Source organism: Ochotona princeps, chromosome 1 (assembly GCF_030435755.1).
Source record: "Ochotona princeps isolate mOchPri1 chromosome 1, mOchPri1.hap1, whole genome shotgun sequence".
In the NCBI taxonomy this organism is placed as follows: Eukaryota; Metazoa; Chordata; class Mammalia; order Lagomorpha; family Ochotonidae; genus Ochotona; species Ochotona princeps.
In genome coordinates, this window is record NC_080832.1 from 116056347 (window position 1) to 116082199 (window position 25853).

Below are 25853 nucleotides of genomic sequence, written 5' to 3' on the forward strand. Positions count from 1 at the left end.
TTTATCTACGCTAGCATAGTTTTAATGATTTTGTGACTCTTAAAGTCTTTGAGTAAAATTAAACATCTTTTCATTTGCTTGTTTACCATCTGCCTATTTTTCTGCTGAACTGTATATTTTATTATTTGTTGAACAATTTTAGTGGAGAATTATACCTTTAATTGTGCGTTAAACAGTTATCTCAAAAACAACAAATACAAATATTACGTTAAAAATATTACATTAACAAAAAAGAGTGAGGGAAATTGTGGAGGAGGACACAGGGACCAGCAGGGGCTCTCTGGAATGGTGTGCACAGGCGAGCGAGGGCCAGGCAAGCTAAGGCCTCACCGGAGTGGGGGAGTTCAGCTCACCCCTCCCCCTTCTCTGGGAGGCCGTCTTCTCTGCAGACAGCCCATAAATGCATGACAAAGGTACCCGGGAGGGCTCCGTTCTGGGGTAGAGGAGATGGCTGGGGAGGGGCTCCTTCGGTTCCAAAACCTGTCTCTCCACCCCCAACAGACCCTTAATCTACTTGCCTTGGGGCAGTTTGTGGCTGCAAGGGGGCACAGCCGCTGCACCTCTGACCCTGAGATCTTAAAACCTGCGGAAAGTACTGAAGCCCTTGAAGCTAGTCTGGTCCCCAGGGACGACGCACGTGGCAGGCAGGCAGTGTGATACACACCCAGACAGGAAGAAGGGAACAGGTGTAGAAGACTACCACCAAGCAGACAGCTGGCCGGAGAGGGTTAGGAGACCGCCCGCTGGATGGCTGCCAGGGCTACCTAGCAACCCCATCAACCACCCCAGAGAGCCCTAGAACAGGAGGTGTGTCCGGGGCCAGAGGTTCTCAGCCTCAGCCAGGGTTTGGGTTCAGAGCCCGGCAGTGTCCCTTGGTAGCCCGGAGCTTTCCTTTAGGGCGCCTTGTAAGGTAGACAGACAAACACCCAAGCAGACAGGCCATCTGAGGACTATTCTCTTGCAAACGCGATCAGGTGCTAAGTCCCCAGCCTGAGCTCCCCAACAGCCCGGACAGCCCAGACCCAGCAAAGCCAACAAGCAGGGAAAGCTTTGGAAGGTTTCTTGCGCCCCCTCCCCCAAATGGCTCTCTACACCTCGGTTGTAACTTTCCGCCAGCCAGCCCCCCCTAAACAAAGCCCCTGGGGGCGGGATGGAGGATGAGGAGGCTGGACATCTGACTCCCCCGAAGAAAGAGGGAGTTGGAGACCTCGCTCCCAGTGGGGGGCCCCTGGTGCTGTCTGAGGCTCAGGCTTTGAGAGGTGGGGGGGGTCAGCAGGAACCCTTTTTAGGCACTCTAGAATGGGGAATCCGGGTAGGGGGATTGGGCCTGAGGTGGTGGGGGACAGGAAGCTGTCCCCAGGGGAGCCATCCTGCCCCATTCAAGGGTTGAGCACTTGTTTAGGGTTAGAGCTGCCCCCTCTGGGGATCGGTATCGTCCAGGCAAGGCATTGTCCTGCCCCTTCCCCCCCACCCCTCAGTCCCTTCCAGGCCTCTTTGAACCTGAAGTTAGCTATTTTTTTCTCTACATTCTCTGCTTGGTTTTCTCCACACAGGCCTGGGGCTGGAGGCCTGGGCTGTGGAAGTGAGGGAGGGAGAAGTGGGAGCTTTGGGACCAGACGTGGGGTCCCAAGGAGGGAGTGGGAAGCCAGCGACCTGAGTGCAGATCTTGCAGTGGGGGTCCCTTAAGCCCAGCAGGTGGTGGGTGCATGGGTGTCAGATCCTTCAGTCTGTGCAAAAGGTTGGAAAACTCTGGCCCAGTCCTTCTGCGGCCTACCTAGAAGGGTTAATGGGAGTGGACTGCTGAGCCTGGTAGAAGAGGAGCTGGACCCCAAGAATCAAGGCTGGCCATCGAAGTGGGTAGGTGGGTCCTGGGCCTTCCCCACTGACAGGATTTGGTCAAAATCTTGAGGTAGAATGCAGGGTCTTTCCAAGAGGAGGCAGCTGGCCTGTAAGCCCAGGGAACTATGGGAGAGCCCAGAGGTACTTGGTATGGGCATGTTCAAGAAGGATCCAAGGCCAGTGGGCTCCAGTGAGTGGGCAGTGTCTGGGTATCTAGAAAAGAGAATCAGGCACCGGGCCCATGAAGAAAATGGGGCAGGTGGGAAAGGCGTCGCCGCCGAGGGCCAGATAGCCCGTCGAGAGCAAAAAGTAAAAATGTCCAAGGACTCGGAGGAGACCCTAGTTTTCACCTCAGACGCCGCAGCCACCAGGCAAACATTCTCGCCTCAGTTTCTCTCCCCCCTCCTCCACCCACCCAGTGGGCGGGGCCAGAGGTCAAGGCTAGTGGGTGGGATTGCGGAGGGAGAGAGGTGTTGAGCTGTCCTGTGGAGAGCCCTCATTTCACCTGGCCCCCGGCTTGGGGAGCCCAGCTTCCCCATGGCGGGACACCTGACTTCGGACTTCTCCTTCTCGCCCCCTCCTGGGGGTGGCGGCGATGGGCCGGGAGGGCCGGAGCCAGGCTGGGTGGACCCTCGAGCCTGGCTGAGCTTCCAAGGCCCTCCCGGTGGGCCCGCCATCGGGCCGGGAGTTGGGCCGGGGTCGGAGCTGTGGGGGCTCTCCGGGTGCCCCCCGCCGTACGACTTCTGTGGAGCCATGGCGCACTGCGCACCGCAGCTCGCCGTGGGCCTCGTGCCTCAAGGCGGCCTGGAGAGCTCTCAGCCGGAGGGCGAGTCAGGGGCCGGCGTGGGGAGCATCTCCGAGGGGACCTCCCCGGAGCCCGGCGCTGCCCCACCTGGTGCCGTGAAGATCGAAAAGGAGAAAATGGAGCAAAACTCTGAGGAGGTGAGTGAGCTGCGACGGACTTGGTGGGGCTTGGTGTGGGAAGGTGGCGCGGCTGGTGATCAGGGTGGGTAGTGATGGCCTGCTGCCGCCGAGGCGAGGCCTGTAGAAGGAGCGGGCAGGGGACTACCCTGGGCAGAGAAAGTGTGTGGTGGCTGCAGGGAGGAATGGGGCACAGGGGCGGTCTGGAGGGACAGTACTGCAGCTGGCCGCAGGACCTGGTCCAGGCTCGGCCCATGGGGTTCTCGGCTCTCGCTCTTCCTTGACCTGCTCTAGGTCAGATGGCTCACCTACCTTGGGGTTTGTTGGAACTCCTTCCATGAAAGCTTTAGTCCTTGTCAGGCCCAGCATCGTGGCCTGAGGGCGAAGTATGGCCTGAGGATACAAACAGTGCTTATCCCGGAGTGATAGTTCCTGAAAGTGCAGGGTGTGACTGGTTTCTGATAGCAACTGCTTCTGTTTCTGATAGCCTAGACTGTGTGGGCTTGGTTTACCTCCCTCAAGTTTAAGGTTGATCTGCTCTTCGACCTCAGCTTGAGGCCAATGTGTCTTCAATGGACTGGGCAGCCTGGCAGCCTCCTAATGGGGAGCTGGAAGTTGCGATTTTGATTGACTTCAGATTCAGTTCCTTCAAGTTGCAAACCAGAAAAAAAATGTGAAAGTTCTAAGGCCCTGCTTCATAATTCAGCTTTCAGCCCTTCCAGGGTTCAAGTGCGAGTGATTAGAGATTAAGGCCAGAGCCTGTGGGCTTCACCAAGGGTCTGCGTAGTTACAGACAGGAGCAGGCACCGGGCAGTTTGGCGCAGGGGGTGGCGGCTGAATGACCATGGCAGCCAGCCATGGTCCCTTGGCTAGCGCCCGACTGTGTTCGGTCTGCACATCTCATTCATTATCTCATTAAGTCTCCCAGGGCCGCACTATTAGCTGTTTCACGGGTTTTCACTGCTAGGTGATGGAGGTATGCTTTAAGCCAGAGTTTACCATTGTGGAGATTTGGAAATGCTGAAGACTGGATAGAGGGAATGCCTGGGTTTGGCTGAGTCAGAGTTGGAAATGAAGATGATTCTGTTCCAGTTTGATAACAAACGAGCTCAAGTGGGAACATTGTCCTTAATGCTTTTTTTTGCTTGCTCCCTGCTGCTGCCCCTCAGGCCCCTTGGCAAGCTCCACTGCATAGGAGTGTGCCCTAGGGCTTAGTCCTTCTACCTCTGGCTCTCCTTACCCTTCTTCCCTGTCACCCACCCCAGCCCCAACCCCCAAGGCGTAAATACTTAAACATTTAGACCTCAGTCACGGGTGCATTTTCTGCTTCCCACCCAGCACGACTCCCTGGAGTGCCCCGCCCCACCTGTAGCTTAAGGCCAAAATCTCTTTCACCTCCTGCTTTGTCCATCCTGGGGGAAGTTCTGCTATCTCCCCCTTCCCAACACATCCTAAATCAATCACAGACATCCTCCTGGTCCCAGCCACCATCACCTAAGCCTCTTACGGGCTGTTGCCAACACATCAAGTACACCCCACTGTTTCAGTATATGAGTGACCATTTTGCCCGCAGAACTCTCCCACAGCTTCTGATTTCTCCCTGAGTAAGCCCGAGTGTAACTCCTCGGCCCAGCCCTTGGCTGTAGCTGCCAGAGCCTTGGCACTTGACTCTTGATATCACCCTTCAATATCTTTATTGAGCATTGTCACCCTTCTGATCTCCTGCTCTGCTCTAGTTGATGTATCCTCCTTCCTGGTAGTATTGCTGTTGTGTGGGATAATAATCTATTGCACAGAGCAAAGAGATGCAGTGCAGAAAAAGAGTATAGCAGAGGTCTTTTTAAATCAGTTTTTCCATGAACATGATACACAAAGTACTTTTCGGTCACGCTTTTAGTTCTGTTACTTTTGATGTGTGTTGACTTCTGTGTCTGCGTGTCTTAATGTGATTTGTGGGGCCTTAGAACAAGCTGAGGGAAGTGTATGAATCTAGAATCAGGAACATGGGGCCTTTTATTTTACTAGTCTCAACTGGAGTGATACATGAGTCAAAGAAATTTCTCGGGATATGAAGTGAATTGGCAGGAGGGAGCTCAGGGTGACTTTGCACCTTGCGTGGTACTCTGCATGTACCGGAGGCGCACGTTTCTGGTGAGAGCAGTGGGTGGGTGAATTACTTGCTAAATAACCTTTCTTGATATTAGGTAGGCAGCCTGGGATAGTTCCCCAGGTTACATTCAGATTCTTAGTGTTACAGAGAGTGAGAGATCTTCATTGCTATTTCTTTCTCTAAACAGCCACAGTGGCCAGGCAGGAACTATATCCATGTCTCCAGTGTTTGTAGCGAGGTCATTCTAGGCTGCTTTCCCAGGCGTAGTAGCAGGAGGCTGGTAAACCAGAAGGGGAGCAGCCAGGGCTAGAACCGGTGTGTCACAGATGGTGGCTTTCCCTGTACCACGCCACAGTGGCACCCATACAGGCCGCCTTTTTTATTACTATTGTTGGAAAGGCAGAGATATAGAAAATTTTCCATCTTTTCCTGATTTACTCTCCAGGTGGCCACAATGGTCAGAGCTGAACTAATACAAAGCAAGGGGCTTCTTTTGGGTCTTCACATGGGTACAGGCCCCAAGACCCTGGGCTTTCTCGGGCCACAAGCCAGGAAGCTGGAAGGGAAGTGGAGCAGCAGCCTGGATATACACCAGACCCCACAGTCTTTTTTTTTTTTTTTAAGATTTTTTTTTTTCTATTGGAAAGTCGGATATACAGAGAGGAAGATCTTCCATCTGATGGTTCACTCCCCAAGTGGCCACTATGGCTGGAGCTGAGCAAATCCGAAGTCAGGAGCCTGGAGCTCTTCCGGTTCTCCCACACGGGTGCAGGGTCTCAAGGCTTTGGGCCGTCCTTAACTGTTTTCCCATTCCACAAGCAGGGAGCTGGATGGGAAGTGGAGCTGCCAGGATTAGAACCAGCGCCCATATGGGATCCCAGTGCGCTCAAAGCAAGGGCCTTAACCACTATGCTATCTTGCCGGGCCCCACAGTCAGATTTTTGAGCCCTAACTAGAAAGAGGAGGTTGGCTCTCACACATTCTCTGCTTTTTCTTCCTACAGTCCCAGGACATCAAAGCTCTCCAGAAAGATCTGGAACAGTTTGCTAAGCTTCTGAAGCAGAAAAGGATCACTTTGGGGTACACCCAGGCTGACGTGGGGCTCACCCTGGGAGTTCTCTTTGGTGGGTGCTCACCCCATCGGGGCCACATCTTCCCTGGGAGGAACATTTCTTTAACTAGGGGATTGAGGGGAGGGTATTTCTATGGCAGGCTCCACCTGCCTTGGCCTTGAGCCCTTCTGGAGAGGGGAGCCTGGTTAGGGTGTGGGGTGGGAACAGGCAGCAAGATCTGGGTCCCAGTCCCAAGGGCCTACCTACTCCTTCATGGTATGTCCCTTCCACCGGCCTCCCCTAGGAAAGGTGTTTAGCCAAACGACCATCTGCAGATTTGAGGCCCTGCAGCTCAGCTTCAAGAACATGTGTAAGCTGCGGCCCCTGCTGCAGAAGTGGGTGGAGGAAGCTGACAACAATGAGAACCTTCAGGAGGTAAGGGAGAGGGGGTAAGGAATTGCACATCATGTCTGTCTGTGACCTGCGGGCAGTCCTCCAGGGGAAGCCCTTCCCGGAACCTGGCTCTGGTGACACATCCAGTCGGTGCCCCCTTGCTTAGCACCTTGCTGTCACACCACTGACCCCTCAGTGTGCTGTTGGTCAGCAGGTGCCAAGCCTGTTGTCACTCTCTTCCCACCGCCCAGATTTGCAAAGCTGAGACCCTGGTACAGGCTCGGAAGAGAAAGCGAACAAGTATCGAGAACCGAGTGAGAGGCAACTTGGAGAGCCTGTTCCTGCAGTGCCCAAAACCCTCGCTGCAGCAGATCAGCCACATCGCCCAGCAGCTGGGGCTTGAGAAGGACGTAAGTGCCCTACTGTTCCCTCACCACCATACAGCTCTCTCCCTGTCCCCTGGCTTGCTGACTGCTTGAGGTTGTTTTGTTTTTGTTGGCTTTGGGTGAGTAACCCTGCACAGCCTTGTGGCTCCCTCTTCCAGAGCTTACAGGATAATGTCACTCCCCCCTTCCCAGGTGGTCCGAGTGTGGTTCTGTAACAGACGCCAGAAGGGCAAGCGATCAAGCAGTGACTGTTCCCAACGAGAGGAGTATGACGCCGCTGGATCTCCCTTCCCAGGGGCACCTGTCTCTTTTCCTCTGGCTCCGGGGCCCCACTTTGCTACCCCAGGCTATGGTAGCCCTCACTTCACCACGCTGTACTCCTCGGTTCCTTTTCCTGAGGGGGAAGGCTTCCCTGCAGTACCTGTTGCTGCTCTGGGCTCTCCCATGCATTCAAACTGAGCTGCCTGCCCTTCTCTCCCAGGAATGGGGTGGGGCAGAGGTCAGAGGAGATGCTAGGGAAAGAGCACCTGGAGTCTGCAGCTAGGGCTTTGGGGATCCAAAGTCCTTCATTCACTAAGGCAGGAATTGGAAACGTGGAGGGTGGGGTAAGGAGTTTTCAGGGGGAAACTGGTTTGAGGGAAGCTGAAGTTCAATGATGCTCTTGATTTTAATCCCCACATCACTTTGATTTTAAATAAAGAAGCCTGAGACACTAAGACCATTTTTTAAGTCCTCCTTTATGAAGCGGTGGGAGTTAGGGATACCCAGTGATAGGGACCCCCTGCTTTCGGGCCCCTGAGCCCAAGGCTACCACTAAAGCTGTTTGAAGTCACTGATAACCAGCTGGGATTAAAGCTTGTGGAGAGTCCTCACAGGCCTGGGCTGGTTCTTCGGGAGCCTGTTCGTGGGTGACTGGAGGAGATGTAAGCCAAATCCCACCCATCTTTGTGCTTACAGGTACAGTTACCATGTTCTTCAGGATCCTAGAAAATTATCTAGATGGTATCAACCATCTGCTTTCTTAGCATTAACAGGGAGGTAGAGCTGAAGTGGAACAACGGGAATCAAGCCAGTAGTTCCATCTGAGATGTCAGTACCACAAGCCACAGCGTTAAGCCTGCTGTGCCATACCAGCCCCACTTTCTCTTGGCAGCAGGGTCCACCTAGTTTCTTTCCACTTAAGGTTTTGACACACCCTGTCCTAAGTAACTCACTGAATACCCACATCTTTCTGGCCCTGCCACTAGCTAATGAGGGGCCTTTGCTGTTGGGGGGAAAACTGTCTAGCAAGAAGCTAACAGCCAGATTGTAGTTGCATAGAAGTGATGCTTTGGCTTAGCTCTAGAATGTTCTGTGTACCAGCTGTGGTTAGAAGGTTGTTCCTTACAACTGGTTTATAGGTTTTCTTTCAAGAGTTGAGGCAGTGCAGGTGAAGCCTGTGAAAGTTTAATAATCTTCATTCTGCTAAGGAATATAAGAATAACCACCAGGGTGAGCGGAGCTGTTTGTGCTTTATTTAGAAATAGAAGCAAAGCTCTGTAAAGCCAGGTTGGTGGTGGCAGCAGGACCAGCCACAGTGCAAAAAGTTCTTGAGCCTGTCCCTAAGTTTTCCCAGGACGCTTTTGGTGACACCATTCAATTACATTAAGAACCAACCCTGTCTCCCACAGCTTCCCAGGCCTGGTTTCTGCACTCAATGTGTAACTCTGACCATATTTTCTGTTGCCCATGGTCATAGGGCTGTACAGCTCCTAACAGAATGTCCAGGTCACTGGCAATTTCCTGGCGGCAGCAACGTCTGACACGACACAGTATCTAATGTCACCTTGACCATGAGGCCCAGAATAGACACAGCCATTAACCCCTTCCCCGCAGTCACTCCCTGCTAAAGGAAGAAGAGCAGTATCTCTTGGGACCCAATTTGCATCCACTGTGTCCACTCCTGACCTGGCAGGGCCAGCTGTGTGTCCTGCCAGTGGTCCTTAGGTCTGGACACCAGCACAGCACCTTGGGCACCGGAAGTCAGCCTCCATGGCAGTTTGGATGCTGCAGCCCACACAGGCCACGTGGAACCAGATGTCACAGCTATCACACTGGACCCAGGCCACTGTGTCTTCCTGGGGCAGGCTGCAACAAGGGGCTGCACAGGGCTCCTTGCCCCCACCAGCAGGGGGCAACATGGGAGCAGGTACTGGGTGCTTCCGGGGACGACCTCTGCGATTTCTGAAGGAAGTGACCAAAAAACCCATGAATCACAGGAGAAAAGGAAACCCCTGGGAGAAGTTTAAGACTTTGCCCTAGGATGAACCTGTGGGGGGTTCCCTAGACCAGTACAGACCCAAACACCTAGTGGTGAGCCTATAAGTTCATTCTGAGGGTGTACCCTCGGGCACTAGGAGTTGGGGTTAAGGTCATTTGAATGCCAGTAGCAATACCCAGTATGCCACCTGCCCAATACTGCCCCCCCCAACTAAGCCTCTGCTCTGGCCACTCCAGCTCTGTTCTTTCTGCAATCATAGGAGTGGGACGCCCCCCCCACTTACCCACTAGGTGTCAATGGGGCTTTGTCTACACAGAGTTTCTTCCTGGGCTCCAGAAACACTGGCAGGAGACTGTCGGGCGCATCCTCTTCGTCATCCAGTTCTGCCAGCACCCGGTGAGCCGACTTCCTCCGGTTTCTGGGGGGTGGCGCGGAAGGGGTGGCCCCTCCAGGTGGGGTGGCAGCAGGCTGGTTCTGCAGCCCACCCCCACCCCGGGAAAAGGTGAGGGGCTGTGGCCGAAGCTTGCTGAGGCTGCCAATGGAGTTGAGGATGAGTGTGGCCTTGGGGGCAGGGGACAGGGTGCTGAGGGGCCGCTGTGGGGCTCCCTGCGAGGGCAGCATCGGCCGGAAACCAGCTCCAGCCCCGGCCTCACCCCTAGACCTGGGGATGGTAATGGCAGCGAAGTCCTGAGGTTTGACCCGGACTTGTTGGAACATGAAGTAGAACTCCGAAGGGCTGGTTCCAGGTGCCCCTTGAGGGCCGAAGGTCAGGAGGTCACCGTCACTCAGCTCCAGCCTGTGGCCCCTGGGAAGTCGGACGTTATTGACCAGAGTCCCTGTGGATGGGGGTGGGGCAGCAGACAGGAAGAAACACGCACATGAGTGCCCAAGAGGACAGGGTTTGGTTTTCAGGGAACATGGCGAAGAACACGACTCCGGGCAGCAGACGCCCCCTCATTCTCCACCCCTGTCTTAACCTCTGAGCACCTTATTTTTCTGCACTGTAAGGCTGGGGGTTCTGTCCCAACCACCCCCCTGCAGTGCACTTCTAACAGGGCCACTCTATAATCCCCTCTCCCCAAGGGCAACTTCCCTGACTCTCGTATTTTATTCTAGTGTGGTGACAGGCCTGAGGTTTTGCCAGCACCCAGGGCGGAAGCTCCCAGGGCCACCTGGGACTCCACTGCCGACTTAGGAGGAAGAGTCTCAGGTCATTAAAGTACATAGGGGCCTCAGAACATCCCTACCGCACTTCTCCCATGATGCCTTAGGCCCCAGGTTTCCAGCTGGTCCTGTCTTGAACTAAATTGGATGTGGGTCGAACCTCTTGCTCTGTCCAGCCTGGAAGGGCCAGGGCCAAGGCTTCCCTGCTGGGAGCTCACCATGGCTGCTGTGGTCCTCCAGGCTGACCCTCCAGTCCTCACCCTGGCGATCGGCATGCAGCTCAGCATGCACCCCTGAGATGAGGCCGGGCTCCTGTTGGGGCCGCAGGACCACATCGCAAAGGTCAGCCCTGCGGCCCAGGCGGTAGGTGCAGCCGGCGCCTGTGGGAGGGTGGAAGGTGTAGAGATCCCCGCCGTGGCCGCCCCCAATGCGCAGCAGTTGGAAGCAGGGCAGCATGGGCGGCGCCCCTTCTGCACCACTTGTCCCCTTCAGCAATCCATTGCGGTGCCTGTGCCCGGAGCGGGTGCCACGGCCGGAATCTTGCTTCAAGTTTAGGCACTTCTTGGGGAGTGCAAATTCAGTGTGCAGGCAGTCTGGCACGCAAGGCCAAGTGAGGCAGGTTTGCAGCAGAAAAACCCAGGAAGGACACGGTGCAACGGGAAAACAAACGCGTCCTCTCCTCTGGCTTCTTGGCTGAGCTGGGCTCTCTGACAGCCTGAAGCCTCCCACCTGTGCAATGCGAAGGGAATATTAGGCAATTTCTGGGGAAAATGCAAACTGGAGGTGTGAGTGGGTGGCCTCGGTGTAATTCTAAGTTTCTGTCAAACCTGCTGACCCTAAAACAACACCCCTCTGTCGCCCGCAATCCCACACCTAACCCTTCAGAATTTAGCTTGCATCCCGGGGAGCAGTTCCTCCCACACCCCTAAATAGCGGTGCAAACAGGTCCCTGGGTATCCCCAACAAGCAGATGAAACCCACTCTCCCTAGCTTCTTCGGGGTGAGTTCCCGGCGGTGCGCAAACGAACGCCCTCCCGGCCCCAGCCCCGTTTCGGGTCTACCCGCGCGATGCAGCCTTGCAGTGGTCTCCTCTCGGGGCGACGCCAGCCCGTGCAGCTGCCCTGGTCCTCCCGGGTTCCAGGCGCGCCTGTTTGACAGCCGGGCAGCCGAGGCCGGGAGGGGCGCGGCCTGGGCGCGCGGGCAGCGCAGACCCCTCCTTCGGAATTCCCGGGTCCAAACTTCGCGCCCAGAGAGCCCGCCCCTTGGGTTGCGCCTGATTGGTCAGTTCTGCACCTCTCTTGCTTTCCATTGGGCTGCACGCTGGGCGTATCCTCCGACCTCCCGCCTTCCGCTTTTTCTGATAAGCTCGAAGGTTTTCCCGGGTTCCCGAAGTGGGGCGGAGCGGCCAGGGCGCGCAGCTGCTAGGACACTTTCAATTGGGCCGGTCCTGAGGGCACTGCGCCTGCGTGTGTTGTCGCCTCTCCACCCTTCCCGGACGCATCAGGGCTTCCCGAGTGGCCCGCCAAGCCGCCCGCCCAGCCGCTCGCCCGGCGCAGGCGTAGTCGGGGGCAGGTGTGGTGGGTGTGGCCCCGGGGCAGAGTGGGCGTTCTCGCGCCCGGTAAGGGGCGTTCGGGAAGAGTCGGTTGGGGGCGGGAAGGGGCAGAGTTGGGGTGCAGGGGGCCGTAGTGGGGAAGAAGCGCACAGGGGCTGGGTGAAGGAACGGCTGAAGTGGTCTGAGCGGCCTTAGAGCTCAGGGTCCAGCAGGGGTGGGGGGTGTAACCGGGAGAAGGGGGAGAGAGCAGTAATCGGACTGGGGTAGCTGGGAGGGGGGAGTTGGCTGGGACAGGAGCGTGAGGGGAATGGACCAGAGTGATTCCTTTAGGAAAACACACTAGGAGGCAGGAGGGGAATCCCAGATTCAGGTGCAAATAGGTGTGAATTCAGGTGGGAGGGTGGGGGGAAGCTGGTTAAGGGCCAACTCGGCTCCAGCAGCCCAGAGAAAAATGAGGTCAACAGGAGTGGACAGCGCCCAGGAGGTGGGCCAGAAGGCAGTCGCAGGAGGAATTTGGCTCTGCTGCCGGGGAATCTAGGCCACCTGCACTCCCAGGGGTCCTGGGGAGGTGCCTAGCCCTCCATGTGGCCATACTCCTCGGCCAGGCCTTGGGCCAGCACTTTGAAAGGAAAGGCCTGGAGAGGCATGGCCTGGTGGTGTCTGGATGGGCTGCCCCAAGGCCTGGCCGAGCCGTGGAGAGAACTGTGGAGACTGAGCTCCGGGCCTATGCACTGTGTACCCACTGCGTCCTCTCCAGCCAGGAGCAGCAGGGACAGTAGGAACCTGAGGAGGGTAAAGACGCCGCTGCCCGGAGCCCCAGGCCTGTCTGAAACCCCATAGTGCCCTCTCATCCTGTCTCAGTACCCTTTCTCCACCTCATGGTTGCCACCAGGACTGTGTTAGGCCAAGCGGGCAGCTTTGAGGGTGGTGGGGTCGGGGATAATCTATATCTTTGAGAGAAGTCAGCCAGGAGGAGCTGGCTGTAACTTCGGGATTATGACTTTGCTGTTGTAGGGGCTTTCTCTTTGGAAGGTGACCTGAACACTGAACTGGAGTGTCCTTGTTTCTCCTATTGTCCAGGGGAATGTAGATGGCTGGAGACAGAATCTAGAATCTGCAAGTCCCATGGATATGTTCCAGCCTTCAGGTCAGCAGGGCCGCAGGGGCCAGGGGCTGGCGCCCGCCTCCACTACTGCCTGGAAAGCTGACTGGCTGTGCTCTTGTTGTTCCTCAGGTCTCTCTGGCTTGATCCCTCCCTCCCACTTCCAATCCCGGCCCATATCCACCCGGTCGAGGATGGCCCCCACCTGGGCTTCAGACAACCCCATTGTCCAGGCCCCCCAAGATGTGTCACAGAGGCGGCTGGAAACGCACCGACACCAAGTGGCCATGTGGGATCGGGATGTTTGCGGCGACGGGCAGGAGCCGGGGCAGAGAGGCAGGTAGGGGCCTCTGGACACCTCATTCTCAGACATGATGCTTGTGACCTTTCTTCACTGAAGCGGATTCCATCCCTCATTGCTGCTTCTGATTCCGTGACTTGTCCATTTGTACATGAGCAAGGATTGTTACCCACAATGCATGGATAATAATGCAGCATCTTAGACCTGAGCATGGGGCAAAGGAAAAGAAACAAGAGAGATTCTGACCTAAACTTAATCATGTTTTGAAAAAAGGTATTCATTTATTCGCAAGGCAGAGGCAGAGAGCTTCCATCCACTGTTCATGCCTCTAGTGCCCACAGCACAGCCAGGGCTTAGCCAGGTCAAAGCCAGGAGTGTAAAACTCAACCTGGGTCTCCCACATGGGTACTGGTTTGTACTGGATCATTCTACCACCACTGCTGTCAGCCGTTGAGTGGAAACACGTCATAAAGGAGGGAACGTGATGAGGAAGGAAGCAGACCAGTGTCAGAAGACGGACTCGGGCCAGTGTGATGGCTCAATTAGCTAATTCTTTTTTTTTTTTTTTTTTTTTAAGATTTTATTATTATTGGAAAGCCGGATATACAGAGAGGAGGAGAGACAGAGAGGAAGATCTTCCGTCCGATGTTTCACTCCCCAAGTGAGCCGCAACGGGCCAGTGCGCGCCGATCCGATGCTGGGAACCAGGAACTTCTTCCAGGTCTCCCACGCGGGTGCAGGGTCCCAAAGCTTTGGGCCGTCCTCGACTGCTTTCCCAGGCCACAAGCAGGGAGCTGGATGGGAAGTGGAGCTGCTGGAATTAGAACCGGCGCCCATATGGGATCCCGGGGCTTTCAAGGCGAGGACTTTAGCCGCTAGGCCATGCCGCCGGGCCCTCAATTAGCTAATTCTCTACTTGCAAACTCAGAGATCCCATATGGGCACCAGTTCATGTCCCAGCTGCTCTATTGCTCATCCAGCTCCCTGGTTGTGGCCTGGGAAAGCAGTGGAAGAAGGCCCAAAGCCTTGGCACTCTGCATCTGTGTGGGAGACCCAGAGGAAGCTTCAGGCTCCTGGCTTCAGATTGGCTCAGCTCTGGTCATTGTGGCCATTTGGGCAGTGAACCATTAGATGGAAGATATTTTTCTCTGTAAATCTGACTTTCCAATAAAAATGAATTAAAAAAAAAACAACCTTTCTATTAGCTAGGAGATCTTGTGCAAGTCTTTCCATTTCCCTAACCTACAGATCACTACTCTTTATTTATTTTAAAGATTTATTTATTTGACAGAATGACATGTGTGAGAGATACTATCTACTGGTTTACTTCTCAGTTGGCCACAACAGCGAGGGGTGGGCCAGGCAGAAGCTGGAAACCACGATCTGCATCTGGGTCCCCAACATGGGTGGCAGAGGCCCAAGCACTGGACCACTTCTACCAGGCATGTTAAACAAGGAGCTGGAGCGAAAACAGAACAGCCAGGATTTGAACTAGTACTCTGATAGAGGATGCAATTGTTGCAAGTGGCAGCTTAACACCCTGAGCCACCGTACTTTCCCCAGATCCCTGCTATTTAAAAAGGATAAAGGAAAAAAGAAAGTCTTTTCTGGGCTGGGCTTGTGTGATTCATGTTCCAAGCTGGTTTGAGCTTTTGTGACCCCTATGGACTAGGTGAGGAGATGTATAATTCCAAAATCTTTTTGCTACAACATAGACTTTTTTTAAAAAGATTTATTTTATTTTTATTGGAAAATCAGATATACAGAGAGCAGGAGAGACAGAGAGGAAGATCTTCCGTCCAAAAATTCACTCCCCAAGTGACCACAATGGCTGGTGTTGAGCCAATCCAAAGCCACAATCCAGGAACCTCTTCCTGGTCTCCCACACGGGTGCAGGGTCCCAAGGCTTTGAGCCATCCTCGACTGCTTTCCAAGGCCGCAAGCAGGGAGATGGATGGGAAGTAGGGCCACTGGGATTAGAACTGGCACCTATATGGGATCCCGGCGTGTGCAAGGCAAGGACTTCAACCACTACGCTATCACGCCAGGCCCACACAACATAAATTTTTAATTCCATTCTTTCATGAACTTTTTTTTTTTTAAAGATTTTTTTTTTATTATTATTGGAAAGCCGGATATACAGAGAGGAGGAGAGACAGAGAGGAAGATCTTCCATCCGATGTTTCACTCCCCAAGTGAGCCGCAACGGGCCGGTACGCGCCAATCCGATGCTGGGAACCAGGAACCTCTTCGGGTCTCTCATGCGGGTACAGGGTCCCAAAGCTTTGGGCCGTCCTCGACTGCTTTCCCAGGCCACAAGCAGGGAGCTGGATGGGAAGTGGAGCTGCCGGAATTAGAACCGGCGCCCATATGGGATCCCAGGGCTTTCAAGGCGAGGACTTTAGCCGCTAGGCCACGCCGCTGGGCCTCTTTCATGAACTTTTTGAGGTTCTCGACTGCTATCCAAAGATTTGGACTATATTATTTACTGACATACTAACCTAGACGCTCCTGCAGCTCTTGTCAGTAAACGCCATTAGTGCTAGCCTTGCCATGTCAAGACTAGAAGCTTCCTGCTTTCTACCCCTGTGCTTGCCTCGCACTTTTCCTTTCCTTTCAGTAGGATTCCAGAGTCTCTGAGTTTTTCTAGCCTCTGCCCACAGAACCCCCTGGCCTCAGGATGTGCACATTGACTGTTGACTGCATCAGCCTGTATATACCTGCCACTGGTGTGTAGGTCCCCGTGCCCAGCTGGAACCTGCTAGGCCAGGTGGGGCCTGGATGAGTGGCAATGGCCGTGCTATGAACTTGGAAGGCTTCATGCCCCAAGCTCCATCCCCTGCCTCCCTTGGCAGAAGCAGGTAGTCCTCTTCCTCCTGACCCCGTGTATGCCTTGGGCTACCCTCCCAGCCCCAAAGACGCATCTCACCTGCACCAACTTATCTTTGAAGGTCGCTGGAACTGGGAGGGTCACAGGCCCTGAGCCAGCAAGCTGAGCTGATCTCTCGGCAGCTGCAAGACCTGCGGCGGCTGGAGGAGGAGGTCCGGGTCCTACGGGAGACCTCGCTGCAGCAGAAGATGCGTTTGGAAGCCCAGGCCATGGAGCTGGAGGCGCTGGCTCGGGCCGAGAAGGCCGGCCGGGCTGAGGCCGAGGGCCTGCGCGCAGCCTTGGCTGGGGCCGAGGTCATACGGAAGAACCTGGAAGAGGGAAGCCAACGGGAACTAGAAGAGGTTCAGAGGCTGCACCAAGAGCAGGTGATCCTGGGGGCAGGGAGGGCCTAGAGTCCTGGCAGGGTCACAGGGCAGTGGCTCTCTGGCAAAGGGCAGGTGTTGAAGAGACCCCCATGTGCTATGGCACACTGAGGAGGGTGGCTTGGACACAATCAGATTATACTTTTCCTCTAAGACTCAGATGACTGCCCTGTGCTGCAAAACCCCTTCGTCTTCAGTAGGAAACTTGTCTCCTTCCTGCTGGTGCCCAGCTCATGTGGTAGCAGTGAGGGGGTGGCTGTGGGCTCCAGAGGGGGCTGGGTTGTTGTCAGTAAATATTTCTCAGTGCTTGCACTTCATTGTCCCCAAGACAGAAGCCAGGCCTCAGCAAATCACCCTGAGTGCCCCACCTTGCGACAGCAAAGGTGGGGACACACAGGCCCAACTGTGAATATAGTCACAAGTAACTCATCACATTTGGGAGAAATGCCTTAAAGGGAACAGAGTGGTCCTAATGCAGCCTAGGAGGGTGAAGGAGGCCTCCTGAATGAGCCAGCAGGGGAAGGAGTTAAGCCATGAAGGTGCTAAAAAGAAGATGGTGGATCTTTTATAGCTTTAGAATGGTCAAGGCATGTCCACCTGTGTGTGACTCAGGTGTTTGATGTCTTGATGAAGAAGTCCATGAAGCCACTGTGACCCATCCCGGAAGGCCTGGTGTGGCTCTGGGCTCTGACCCCTGACTGCAGCTTCCTGCCACTGCAGACCCTGGGAGGCAGAGTTGATGATGGCTCAAGGAATTGCTTCCAGCCACTCAGATGAGGCCTTTGGATTGAGTTTCAAGCTTCTGGTTTGATCCCAGCTGTTGTGGAACATGCATTTGGAGAACCAAGTAGCAGATAGGAACTCTCACTCACCTGCTTTCTCTTTCTACCTCAAAGAAATGAAATAAGAATAATGTATTTAAAAGAATCTGGAAGCCATACAAGAAAATGTTGGTATATTGATTTTACGGTATTAATACTAGGAGTGAAAAAGAAAACAGAACAAGTGATCAATTAGAGAAGCATGCATATAGCTCATATCACAGGAAGAGGCTAATATACCTAATATCCAATATATGCTTAGAAGTGGGTAAAAAGGCCACAGTCCTGGGGGACCAGTGCAATGGCTCAATTGGCTAATCCTCTACTTGCAAGTATCAGCATTCCAGATGGGTTCTGGGTTGTGTCCCTGTTATTCTGCTCCCTGCTTATGGCCCGGGATAGCATTGAAAGATGGTCCAAAGCCTTGGGACCTTGCACCCACGTGGGAGCCCTGGAAGAAGCTCTTGCTCCCCACTTGGGATCATCTCAGCTCCCGCCATTGCATCCATCTGGGGAGTGAACCAGTAGATGGAAGATCTTTCTCTGATTTTTTCTTCTCTCTGTAAATCTGCCTTTCCAGTAAATGAATAAGTTTGAAAGACAACAAAAAACAAATAAGGCAGTCCCTCTGGTTTGCCTTTTTAAAAAGAGTGACTGCAATCTGGGCAGAAAATGAGAAGGAACTAGTCTGTAGGACCTAGGAAAACAGCCTTTTGGTTAATGAAAGCAGCGTAGCAAGAAGCAGCTAATGCCTGTGCTTAGTAGGACTTGTTCCTGAAGGGGCATGTGGGGGGCGAGAGGAACTGGAACACACTTCTGGAGGGTGGCATGTGGGGTCTGGAGTGGGAGGAGGCCCAGAAGCTTGAGTGCAGGAATGGTGGGGTGGATAGCTGCTGCCACTGAGCCCTGGCCTCTCTCCACAGCTGTCCTCCTTGACCCAGGCTCACCAGGAGGCTCTTGCCAGTTTGACCCAGAAGGCCGAAGGCCTAGAGAAATCCCTGTGTAGTCTGGAGGCCAGACGGGCAGGGGAGGCCAAGGAGCTGGCCGGGACACAGCGGGAAGCCAAGCTCCTTCGGGAGCAGCTGAGGTCAGTGGCCAGGCGGGGGGAGTGGTGGTGGCCAGCAAGTTAGGGCTGTGGGTGGTGCATCTTAGGGGCGCCCCACTGATAGCTGCCCGGTTTCCACCCCAACCTTAGCAATACCCAGAAAGACCTGGAAGCTCACGTGACTCTGGTGGAGAATCTGAGGAAATATGTTGGGGAGCAGGTCCCTCCAGAAACCTGCAGCCAGGCCTGGGAGCAGGAGCGAGAGGAGCTTCTGGAAACCATGCAGGTGGGAGAGCGCATTAGGGTTCCTCTGGGGAGGGGAGCATAGGGGATCAGGTTGGTGTGAAGGGCCCAGGCTGGCTGCTGCCTGAGCCCAGGCACAGAGACCCTGTAGACAATGGCTGCTTTCCCTCTGCCCGTAGAACCTGCAGCAGGACCGTGACAGCCTGCGTACCACCGCCGAGCTGTTGCAGGTGCGCGTGCAGAGCCTCATGCACATCCTCACGCTGCAGGAGGAGGAGCTGGCCAGGAAGGTGGGGCCCTGTCCAGAGTCCCTCACCCTATGTAGTTCCAGGCCTCCCATCCTGTGGGGTCTTTCCATGAATCCTCTGGCAGGGGCTACTGGGACTTGGGCAGGACAAAGGGAAAGTGAAGACACCTCCTCCCTCCTCTACCGCCCAGACACATTTCCTCTTCTTATCTCCTCCTCTTCATTCTTCCAGGTTCAACCCTCGGATTCTCTGGAACCTGAGTTCACTAAGAAGTGCCAGTCCCTCCTGAACCGCTGGCGGGAGAAAGTATTTGACCTCATGGTGCAGCTGAAGGCCCAGGAGCTGGAGCACCGGGACTCTGTGAAGCAGCTGAAGAGCCAGGTCCCTGGGCTCTCCGTTCCTCCCTGTATCCCTCCCCACAGCCCCATGCTCCTTGGAGAAGAACATTTACTCAACACAGCTCGTGAGCAAAGACAAGTGCCCACTCTCACAGAGCTCACAATACAAGCAAGCGAACCATCAGGCAGTGTCAAGTCATGATACCTGCTGTAAAGAAAATGTTTATTATGTGACAGAGACTGGGGGGTCAGCCATAGGCAGGCTGGGCAGCATCAGGGTGGGTGTGTGTCAAGGTGTGTGCGTGTGGGACATGCTCCCAGGAGGAAAACTGGACTTGGCATTCCTAGTCCCAGGAACCTAAGCATTTTGTCTCCCTGTATGGCATTCTTGTAGAAACCTTTCTACCTGCCCCTTCGGTCCCAGTGCTTCTGTTGGGTACAGCTGAGCATGCGGGACATGGCTGGCTCCTGGTGCTCCCTGGCCAGCTCCCTGTCCTCTCCCAGGTGGCCGAGCTCCAGGAACAAGTGACAACCCAGTGCCAGGAGCACGCCATCCTGCAGCGTTCCCTGCAGGACAGAGCTGCGGAGGTGGAGGTGGAGCGGATGGGTGCCAAGGTCGGTGTGTGAGACAGGCAGAGACTAAGGTGGGGGATGGGAGTGGGGCGGCTGCAGGCTGGGCCTCAGTCGGAAGGAACCCTGTCCTTTCCTGCATCTCCCCAGACCCTGAAGCTGGAGCTGAGCCGGGCCCAGGAGGCCAAGCACCGGCGACAGCAGCAGACAGCCTCGGCCGAGGAGCAGCTGAAACTTGTCGCCAATGCCATCAGCAGGTGCCTGGGGTGGAGGGGTGAGGGAGGAGCGGCTGTGCCTTCCCAGCTTCCTGGGCACACAGCAGTTAGAGCGCCTCCTGCAGGAGGGGCTCGGAAGGGGCAGCTGGAGGACATGGGGCTGGAGGTGCTTATGTGCCCCTGGACAAGCTGCTGGGTTTGCTTGCTCCTGGGACAGCTACCTGGACAGTCGCACCAGGTGGCTTGTTAGGAGTTTTTCCTGCATGTGCAGCTGGAGAGGCAGCACTTCCTCCTCTGGTTCAGTCTGGCAGCAGCTCGAGCTAACACAGCACCCCAAAGCGTCTCCATCTTCAGAGCTGTCCAAGGATGGTGAACAGATACCTGCTCGCTCTCTGTCTCTTTCTGTTTGTATATAAAATTGCTCAGGCCTGCTCAAGTTTATTGTTTAGTTGGGACAACAATATACTCAAAGTGAAGCTGCATACCTGCTTGCTGTATCTTCTGCCTACAGGGCATATTTGAAGTCAGTTGCAGCCCATGTCCCTCCCACCCCCTTTGTAGTTGTCTCGTTGCCGAGGTTGTTACACAGCCTTCAGAAAGAGCTGCTTCATGCTGGTAGTGACCACTCCTCAGCCGCGGACACTGGGTCTTGTCATGGGGGATCAATGTGACACTCTTGGTGCAGGACGGTGTGCAGTTTGTGCTGTGTGACTGTCCTCTTGGACATGGCCTTGATGCAGCCGAGGAGTTTGAGGGTTAGCTGAATTAAACACAGGATGGGTCATTGTGGATTTGTTCCTCAAGATCCATTGGGTTAACCCAGGCTGGGAGACGTTTGGAACTCGCACAGCATGGGCCTGGGTGTGATGAGCCAGGACCCAGATTCAGTCCACTGCGCTGCACTGCCTCCAGAACAGGAAGAGCCGCTGGGGGCAGGTTTTACTCTGGTACCGAGAGGGCACAGAAAGGGTTTTTGCTGGTTTGTTTCCTAGCATACCCAGGCTTACAGCCATTCTGGGCTGTTGCCAAGTTTGTGAAATGGGTATCTAGGTGACATGATGACTTTTTCAGAAAATGGCTTTATAAGTTTTTCTTAAATTCATCTTTATTGGAAATCAGAGAAATTGGGCCCAGCGCGATAGCTTAGTAGTTAGGGTCCTCGCCTTGAGCGGACTAGGATCCCATATTGGTGCAGGTTTATATCCTGGCAGCCCTGCTTCCCATCCAGCTTCCTGCCTGTGGCCTGGGAATGTAGTCGAGTTACGGCCCAAGGCTTTGGGACCCTGCATCCATGTGGGAGACCTGGAAGAAGCTCCTGGCTCGTGGCTTCGGATTGGCTCAGCTCCAGCTGTTGCAGCCGGTTGGGGAGTGAATTTTTGGATGGAAGATCTTCCTCTCTGTCTCTCCTGCTCTATGTATATCTGATTTTCCAATAAAAATAAATAAATCTTAAAAAAAAAAAAAGAAAATCAGGGCCCGGCGGCGTGGCCTAGCGGCTAAAGTCCTCACCTTGAAAGCCCCGGGATCCCATATGGACGCCGGTTCTAATCCTGGCAGCTCCACTTCCCATCCAGCTCCCTGCTTGTGGCCTGGGAAAGCAGTTGAGGACGGCCCAATGCATTGGGACCCTGCACCCGTGTGGGAGACCCGGAAGAGGTTCCAGGTTCCTGGCTTCGGATCAGCGCGTACCGGCCCGTTGCGGCTCACTTGGGGAGTGAATCATCGGATGGAAGATCTTCCTCTCTGTCTTTCCTCCTCTGTGTATATCTGGCTGTAATAAAATGAATAAATCTTAAAAAAAAAAAAAAAGAAAAGAAAATCAGAGAAATTGAAAGAGAGACAGAGCTCTTTCATTTGCTGGTTCCCTTTCCAAATGCTCTCACAACTTTGGGGCTTGGCCTGGCAAAACCAAGAACACAGAACTTAATCTAGGTCATCCCTGTGGGTGGCAGGGACCCACGCTCTTGAGCCATCATCTGCTGCCTCCCAGCGTGAGCATTAACAGGAAGCTGAAATTGGAGGTGAAACTAGGGCTTAAACCCAGGCACTTTGAAATGGATTGTGGGCATCCCAAGTGGCATGTTAACCTCTCTACCAAATGGCCATCTAAGAAAGTGGCTTTCCCAGGAGCCACGGTGGGGGTTGGACACTCCCACTAAAAGTTTTCAGATAAGAGTGATTTTTTTTAAAGATTTTATTTTTTATTTTTATTGAAAAGGTAGATTTATAGAGAGAAGGAGATGCAAAAAGATCTGTAGGATAAGCAGGGAGCTAGGTGGAAAGTGGGGCAGCTAGGACACAAACTAGTGCCCATATAAGATACCAGCATGTGCAAGGTGAGGATTTAGCCACTTAGCATCGTGCCGGGCTCCAAGAGAGATCTTTGCTGTACTTTAGGGATACAGGTGTCAGCTTCTCTCATCACTTATGTTCCCGTCTCCTGAGGAAGTTCCGAGTCTGTCCCTCGATCCCCCGGGGCCCTCCCCCACTGGGGATCCTGTTTCAGCTTCTCACTTTTAGTGAGCTGTGCTCCTGCTCCTGGGCCACCCAGCTGAGGTGGCACATGGACTGCCGTTCACCGGTGTCACCTGCTGTCACCCTGGCCTTGTTTGCCATAGTGCTCAAAAGACAGGTGCAAGAAATAAGCCCCACAGTTTGCCTGAAAAGACGAGTCATTTAACACTTTAGTGAGGGGCCAGGCCCCCCTAGAAAATGGATGGAAACTTTGGGCTTTATTAGAAAAATGCACATAGATTTATATACCCTGAATGTGGCATGTCACAGCAGGTCCAGGAACATCCCATCCCTGGAGACCCACCCACAGTCTGCAGGGGACAGAGGCCAGGCCAGCTGAAGATTAGTCGTGTGGAGTTGCTGTGACTGAGCCCGTTGCTGGCCTGTGGTGTCCCCAGGTTCAGAAACGATTCTGTGACCTTGTGGTCCCTGTAGGGCTTTTATTAGGGACACTTATTTTCAGGACTCTGAGGGAGGCTGAGATTTTGGCACCAGGAATAGCTATGCTTTCTTTCTCTCTCTTTTTTTTGCTTTTATAAACAACTAGGTAGTATTTATCTGATGATCAGTTAGGGCTAAAGCTTCCCCACCAGGTTTTTTTTTTTTTTTTCTGTCTGAGAAGGAGCCAGGCAACGAGGCTTTGTCACAAGCGCCCCAGATCCTGCCCCTTCAGCCTTTGGTTTCCTTTGCCCTGCTGTGTTTCTCCCTTTGTGTCAGGGAGGAAGTTGTGTGTAGAAACCCTATGGCTCCTGTTGGGGAGGTGAGGGTGGTGGATAAGTGGCCGGTGCTTCCTCCAGCTCTCAGGTCTGCCTCCAGAGCACCATGGCAAAGGTGGAGCAGGCAGTGGCCCGGCTGCCCAGCCTCAGCAACCGACTCAGCTATGCTGTGCGCAAGGTCCACACTGTCCACGGTGAGTCCAGCCTCTGATCCCGCATCCTCCACCTGCTCCTGGCCCCACGGCCCTTGCATTTCTGAGGCTCCAAGTCCTCTCTGAATCCCCTTGTCTCTATCGATTTCCACCTCTTCTCCCTCAGGCCTGATGGCTCGAAAGCTGGCCCTTGCTCAGCTGCGCCTGGAGAGGTAAAGAGTGTATGTGTGTGTGTGTGTGAGTGTGAAGGAGTGGGGGAGTGCGTTGCTGCTGGGACTCAACATGAGACTGAGGAGGGCTGGGCTGTCCAGGAGGGGCACTTACCTCTGCTGCTCCTTCCTGGCCAGCTGCCCTCCACCCCCGCCTCCACCCCAGCTGATCGAGGACACGAGCCTGGAGCTTCAGCAGCTTCGGGAAGAACGGAACCGACTGGATGCCGAGCTGCAGCTGAGTGCCCGCCTCATCCAGCAGGAGGTGGGCCGGGCCCGGGAGCAAGGTACACCCGGTCTTGGGATTTGGGTGCTGGGGGCCAGTGGGCATAGAGTGGGGAGGAGGAGGAGGGAAGACTTGGGATCTAGGGTGCAAGTGCAGAGATGCCTGAGCCCCAGACCTGCTCACAGGCGAGGCGGAGCGACAGCAGCTGAGCGAGGTGGCCCAGCAGCTGGAGCGGGAGCTGCAGCAGACCCAGGAGTCCCTGGCCAGCGTGGGGCTGCAGCTGGAGGCAGCCCGCCAGGGCCAGCAGGAGAGCACCCAGGAGGCGGCCAGCCTGCGGCAGGAGCTTACCCAGCAGCAGGAGGTCTACGGGCAAGGTGTGTGGGCAGGGTAGGGGCTTCTCCTCAGGAAGAAGGGGGATTGGGAGGAGTGTCTCCTCGTGACCCTTCCCATCGGCCTCTTCACCCCAGCTCTGCAAGAGAAGGTGGCTGAGGTGGAAACGCGGCTGAGGGAACAGCTGACGGACACGGAGAGGAGGCTGAACGAGGCCCGGAGGGAGCACGCCAAGGCCGGTGAGGTTTGCTGAGGGCACGTGGGCCTTCCAGGAAGGTCATTATCCTCCTCACCCCAAACATTTGGAAAAGCTCCTGTTGACATGAGGTATGCAGGTAGTGAAGGAAGTATGCAGTATGAGGGGATGGCAAGGAGAGGTCCCCAGTACCCCTCCCAGCCACTGCCCCCCCAGAATGGTCACCTATTCCCACATCCAGCACCAACAGCTGCTGCCTCCTACCACAGCAGAAACTGCAAATATGTAGATGAGTGAGCAGAATTGTGCAGAGAGCACTCCTGTACTTTTACTGGGTCTTTAACTGGGTACTGCACAGCACACCAGCCACATTTGATGTCTTTACTGAGTAGACACATTTTTTTTTTTAAGATTTATTTTTTATTGCAAAGTCACACAGATAGGAGGGGAGACAGAGAGGAAGATCTTCTGTCCGTTGATTCACTCCCCAAGTGACCGCAACAGCCAGAACTGTGCTGATCTGAAGCCAGGAACCTGGAGTTTCTTCTGGGTCTCCCACACAGGTGCAGGAAGGCTTTGGGCTGTCCTCCACTGCTCTCCCTAGCATTCGGATTCCCCTAAGGAAGTAGGGATGGAGAAGGTATGTGGGGGTCACAGATCACAGTGTCCTAGAGGCCAGCTGTCCAGCTTTGTGGGGACACACTGAGGTCTCCACATCAGACGGTACCCCTGAGTCTCCAAGCCGGCCCCATAGTGCCTTCACAATGCCTGCCTGCATCCTGGCTGACCCACCCGTGCCCTGCTGTGCACTGTCTTATCTGCAGTGGTCTCCCTGCGCCAGATCCAGCGCAAAGCCACCCGGGAAAAGGAACGGAACCAGGAGCTCAGGCGTCTGCAGGACGAGGCCCGGAAGGAAGAGGGGCAGCGGCTGGCCCAGCGCGTGCAGGAGCTGGAGAGGGACAAGAACCTCATGCTGGTAGGGAACACCCAAGACCACTGAGACTGAAGCCCCCAGGCCCTGTCTGGGCTAGGCTGCCTGTGGTTAGCAGTGTAGACAGAGGAGGGGGAGGCTGTGCCCAGGCTAGGTGGCCTTTAACCCTCTCCTTCCCAGGCCACCTTGCAGCAGGAGGGTCTCCTCTCCCATTACAAGCAGCAGCGACTCTTGGCAGTTCTTCCTTCTCTGCTGAACAAGGAGAAATCCTCGGAGTGCAGGCTCCGGCCTACAGGGTCCTCAGCATCCACCCCTCCAGCAGCATTGTCCTGCACCAAGACCTCCACAAAGGGTAATGGGAGAAGCCGGGAGGCACCAATGAGGGGCGCTCCAGGGTTCACCCCGGGCAGTCTGCTTGCCCCACTTGGGGAGGCCTCAGGCCTCTAGATCTACACTCTCTGGAGCCAAAACCATCCTTTCTTATACTGTTGTCTGCCCCACAACCCTGCACAGTTGCCGTGAGAACCTTCACTGGCCTGGTATTCCACCCCTCGTCTTCTTTCCCAGCGTCCATCTCTGTCCTGTTGGATAACCTGCAGGGCCTGAGTGAGGCCATTGCCAGAGAGGAAACTGTCTGCCAAGGAGACAAACCCGAAGCCTCCTCCTCCTCCAGCCTGTAACTCAACAGCTAAGCAGCTAAGAGGAGCTAAGAACAAGAGCCCCAGGGCCGCCCTGGGGCCCCACTGTGGGGCCTGCCCTGGAACCTG

At 54.9% G+C, this 25853-nt stretch overlaps 3 protein-coding genes across 9 annotated transcripts; 2 read left to right on the plus strand and 1 right to left on the minus strand.

The window, feature by feature from the left end:
- The first annotated feature begins 2293 nt into the window (after nucleotides 1-2293).
- On the plus strand, nucleotides 2294-7414 carry POU5F1 (POU class 5 homeobox 1). The gene is made up of 5 exons (XM_004598727.2): nucleotides 2294-2781; nucleotides 5874-5994; nucleotides 6227-6357; nucleotides 6567-6725; nucleotides 6894-7414. Exons 1-5 carry the CDS (start codon nucleotides 2377-2379, stop codon nucleotides 7158-7160), a joined length of 1083 nt encoding a protein of 360 aa, XP_004598784.2. The 5' UTR covers nucleotides 2294-2376; the 3' UTR covers nucleotides 7161-7414.
- Nucleotides 7415-8198: 784 nt separating this feature from the next.
- TCF19 (transcription factor 19) lies at nucleotides 8199-11355 on the minus strand. Of its 3 annotated transcripts, XM_058672230.1 has the most exons (5): nucleotides 11187-11355; nucleotides 10344-10854; nucleotides 9245-9797; nucleotides 8894-8924; nucleotides 8199-8854 (listed from the first exon to the last, which is right to left on the minus strand). In XM_058672230.1, the coding sequence occupies exons 2-5, from the start codon at nucleotides 10579-10581 to the stop codon at nucleotides 8684-8686; spliced, it is 993 nt and encodes a 330-aa protein (XP_058528213.1). In that variant the 5' UTR covers nucleotides 10582-10854; nucleotides 11187-11355; the 3' UTR covers nucleotides 8199-8683. The 3 variants fall into 3 exon arrangements, with proteins under 3 accessions (XP_058528213.1, XP_058528199.1, XP_004598785.2); XM_058672216.1 differs by having other exon boundaries at nucleotides 8199-8924; XM_004598728.2 differs by lacking the exon at nucleotides 11187-11355 and having other exon boundaries at nucleotides 8199-8924; nucleotides 10344-11097.
- Nucleotides 11356-12123: 768 nt separating this feature from the next.
- On the plus strand, nucleotides 12124-25810 carry CCHCR1 (coiled-coil alpha-helical rod protein 1). 5 transcript variants are annotated; one of them, XM_058665954.1, is made up of 19 exons: nucleotides 12134-12264; nucleotides 12357-12469; nucleotides 12758-12824; nucleotides 12912-13119; nucleotides 16032-16335; nucleotides 18077-18240; nucleotides 18349-18484; nucleotides 18621-18731; nucleotides 18921-19070; nucleotides 19532-19642; nucleotides 19748-19854; nucleotides 23124-23236; nucleotides 23361-23406; nucleotides 23542-23690; nucleotides 23815-24003; nucleotides 24097-24198; nucleotides 24980-25131; nucleotides 25267-25438; nucleotides 25654-25810. In XM_058665954.1, the coding sequence occupies exons 2-19, from the start codon at nucleotides 12404-12406 to the stop codon at nucleotides 25764-25766; spliced, it is 2460 nt and encodes an 819-aa protein (XP_058521937.1). In that variant the 5' UTR covers nucleotides 12134-12264; nucleotides 12357-12403; the 3' UTR covers nucleotides 25767-25810. The 5 variants fall into 5 exon arrangements, with proteins under 5 accessions (XP_004598786.3, XP_058521927.1, XP_058521937.1 ...); XM_004598729.3 differs by having other exon boundaries at nucleotides 12124-12469; XM_058665944.1 differs by having other exon boundaries at nucleotides 12124-12469; nucleotides 25309-25438.
- The last annotated feature ends 43 nt before the right edge of the window (nucleotides 25811-25853 follow it).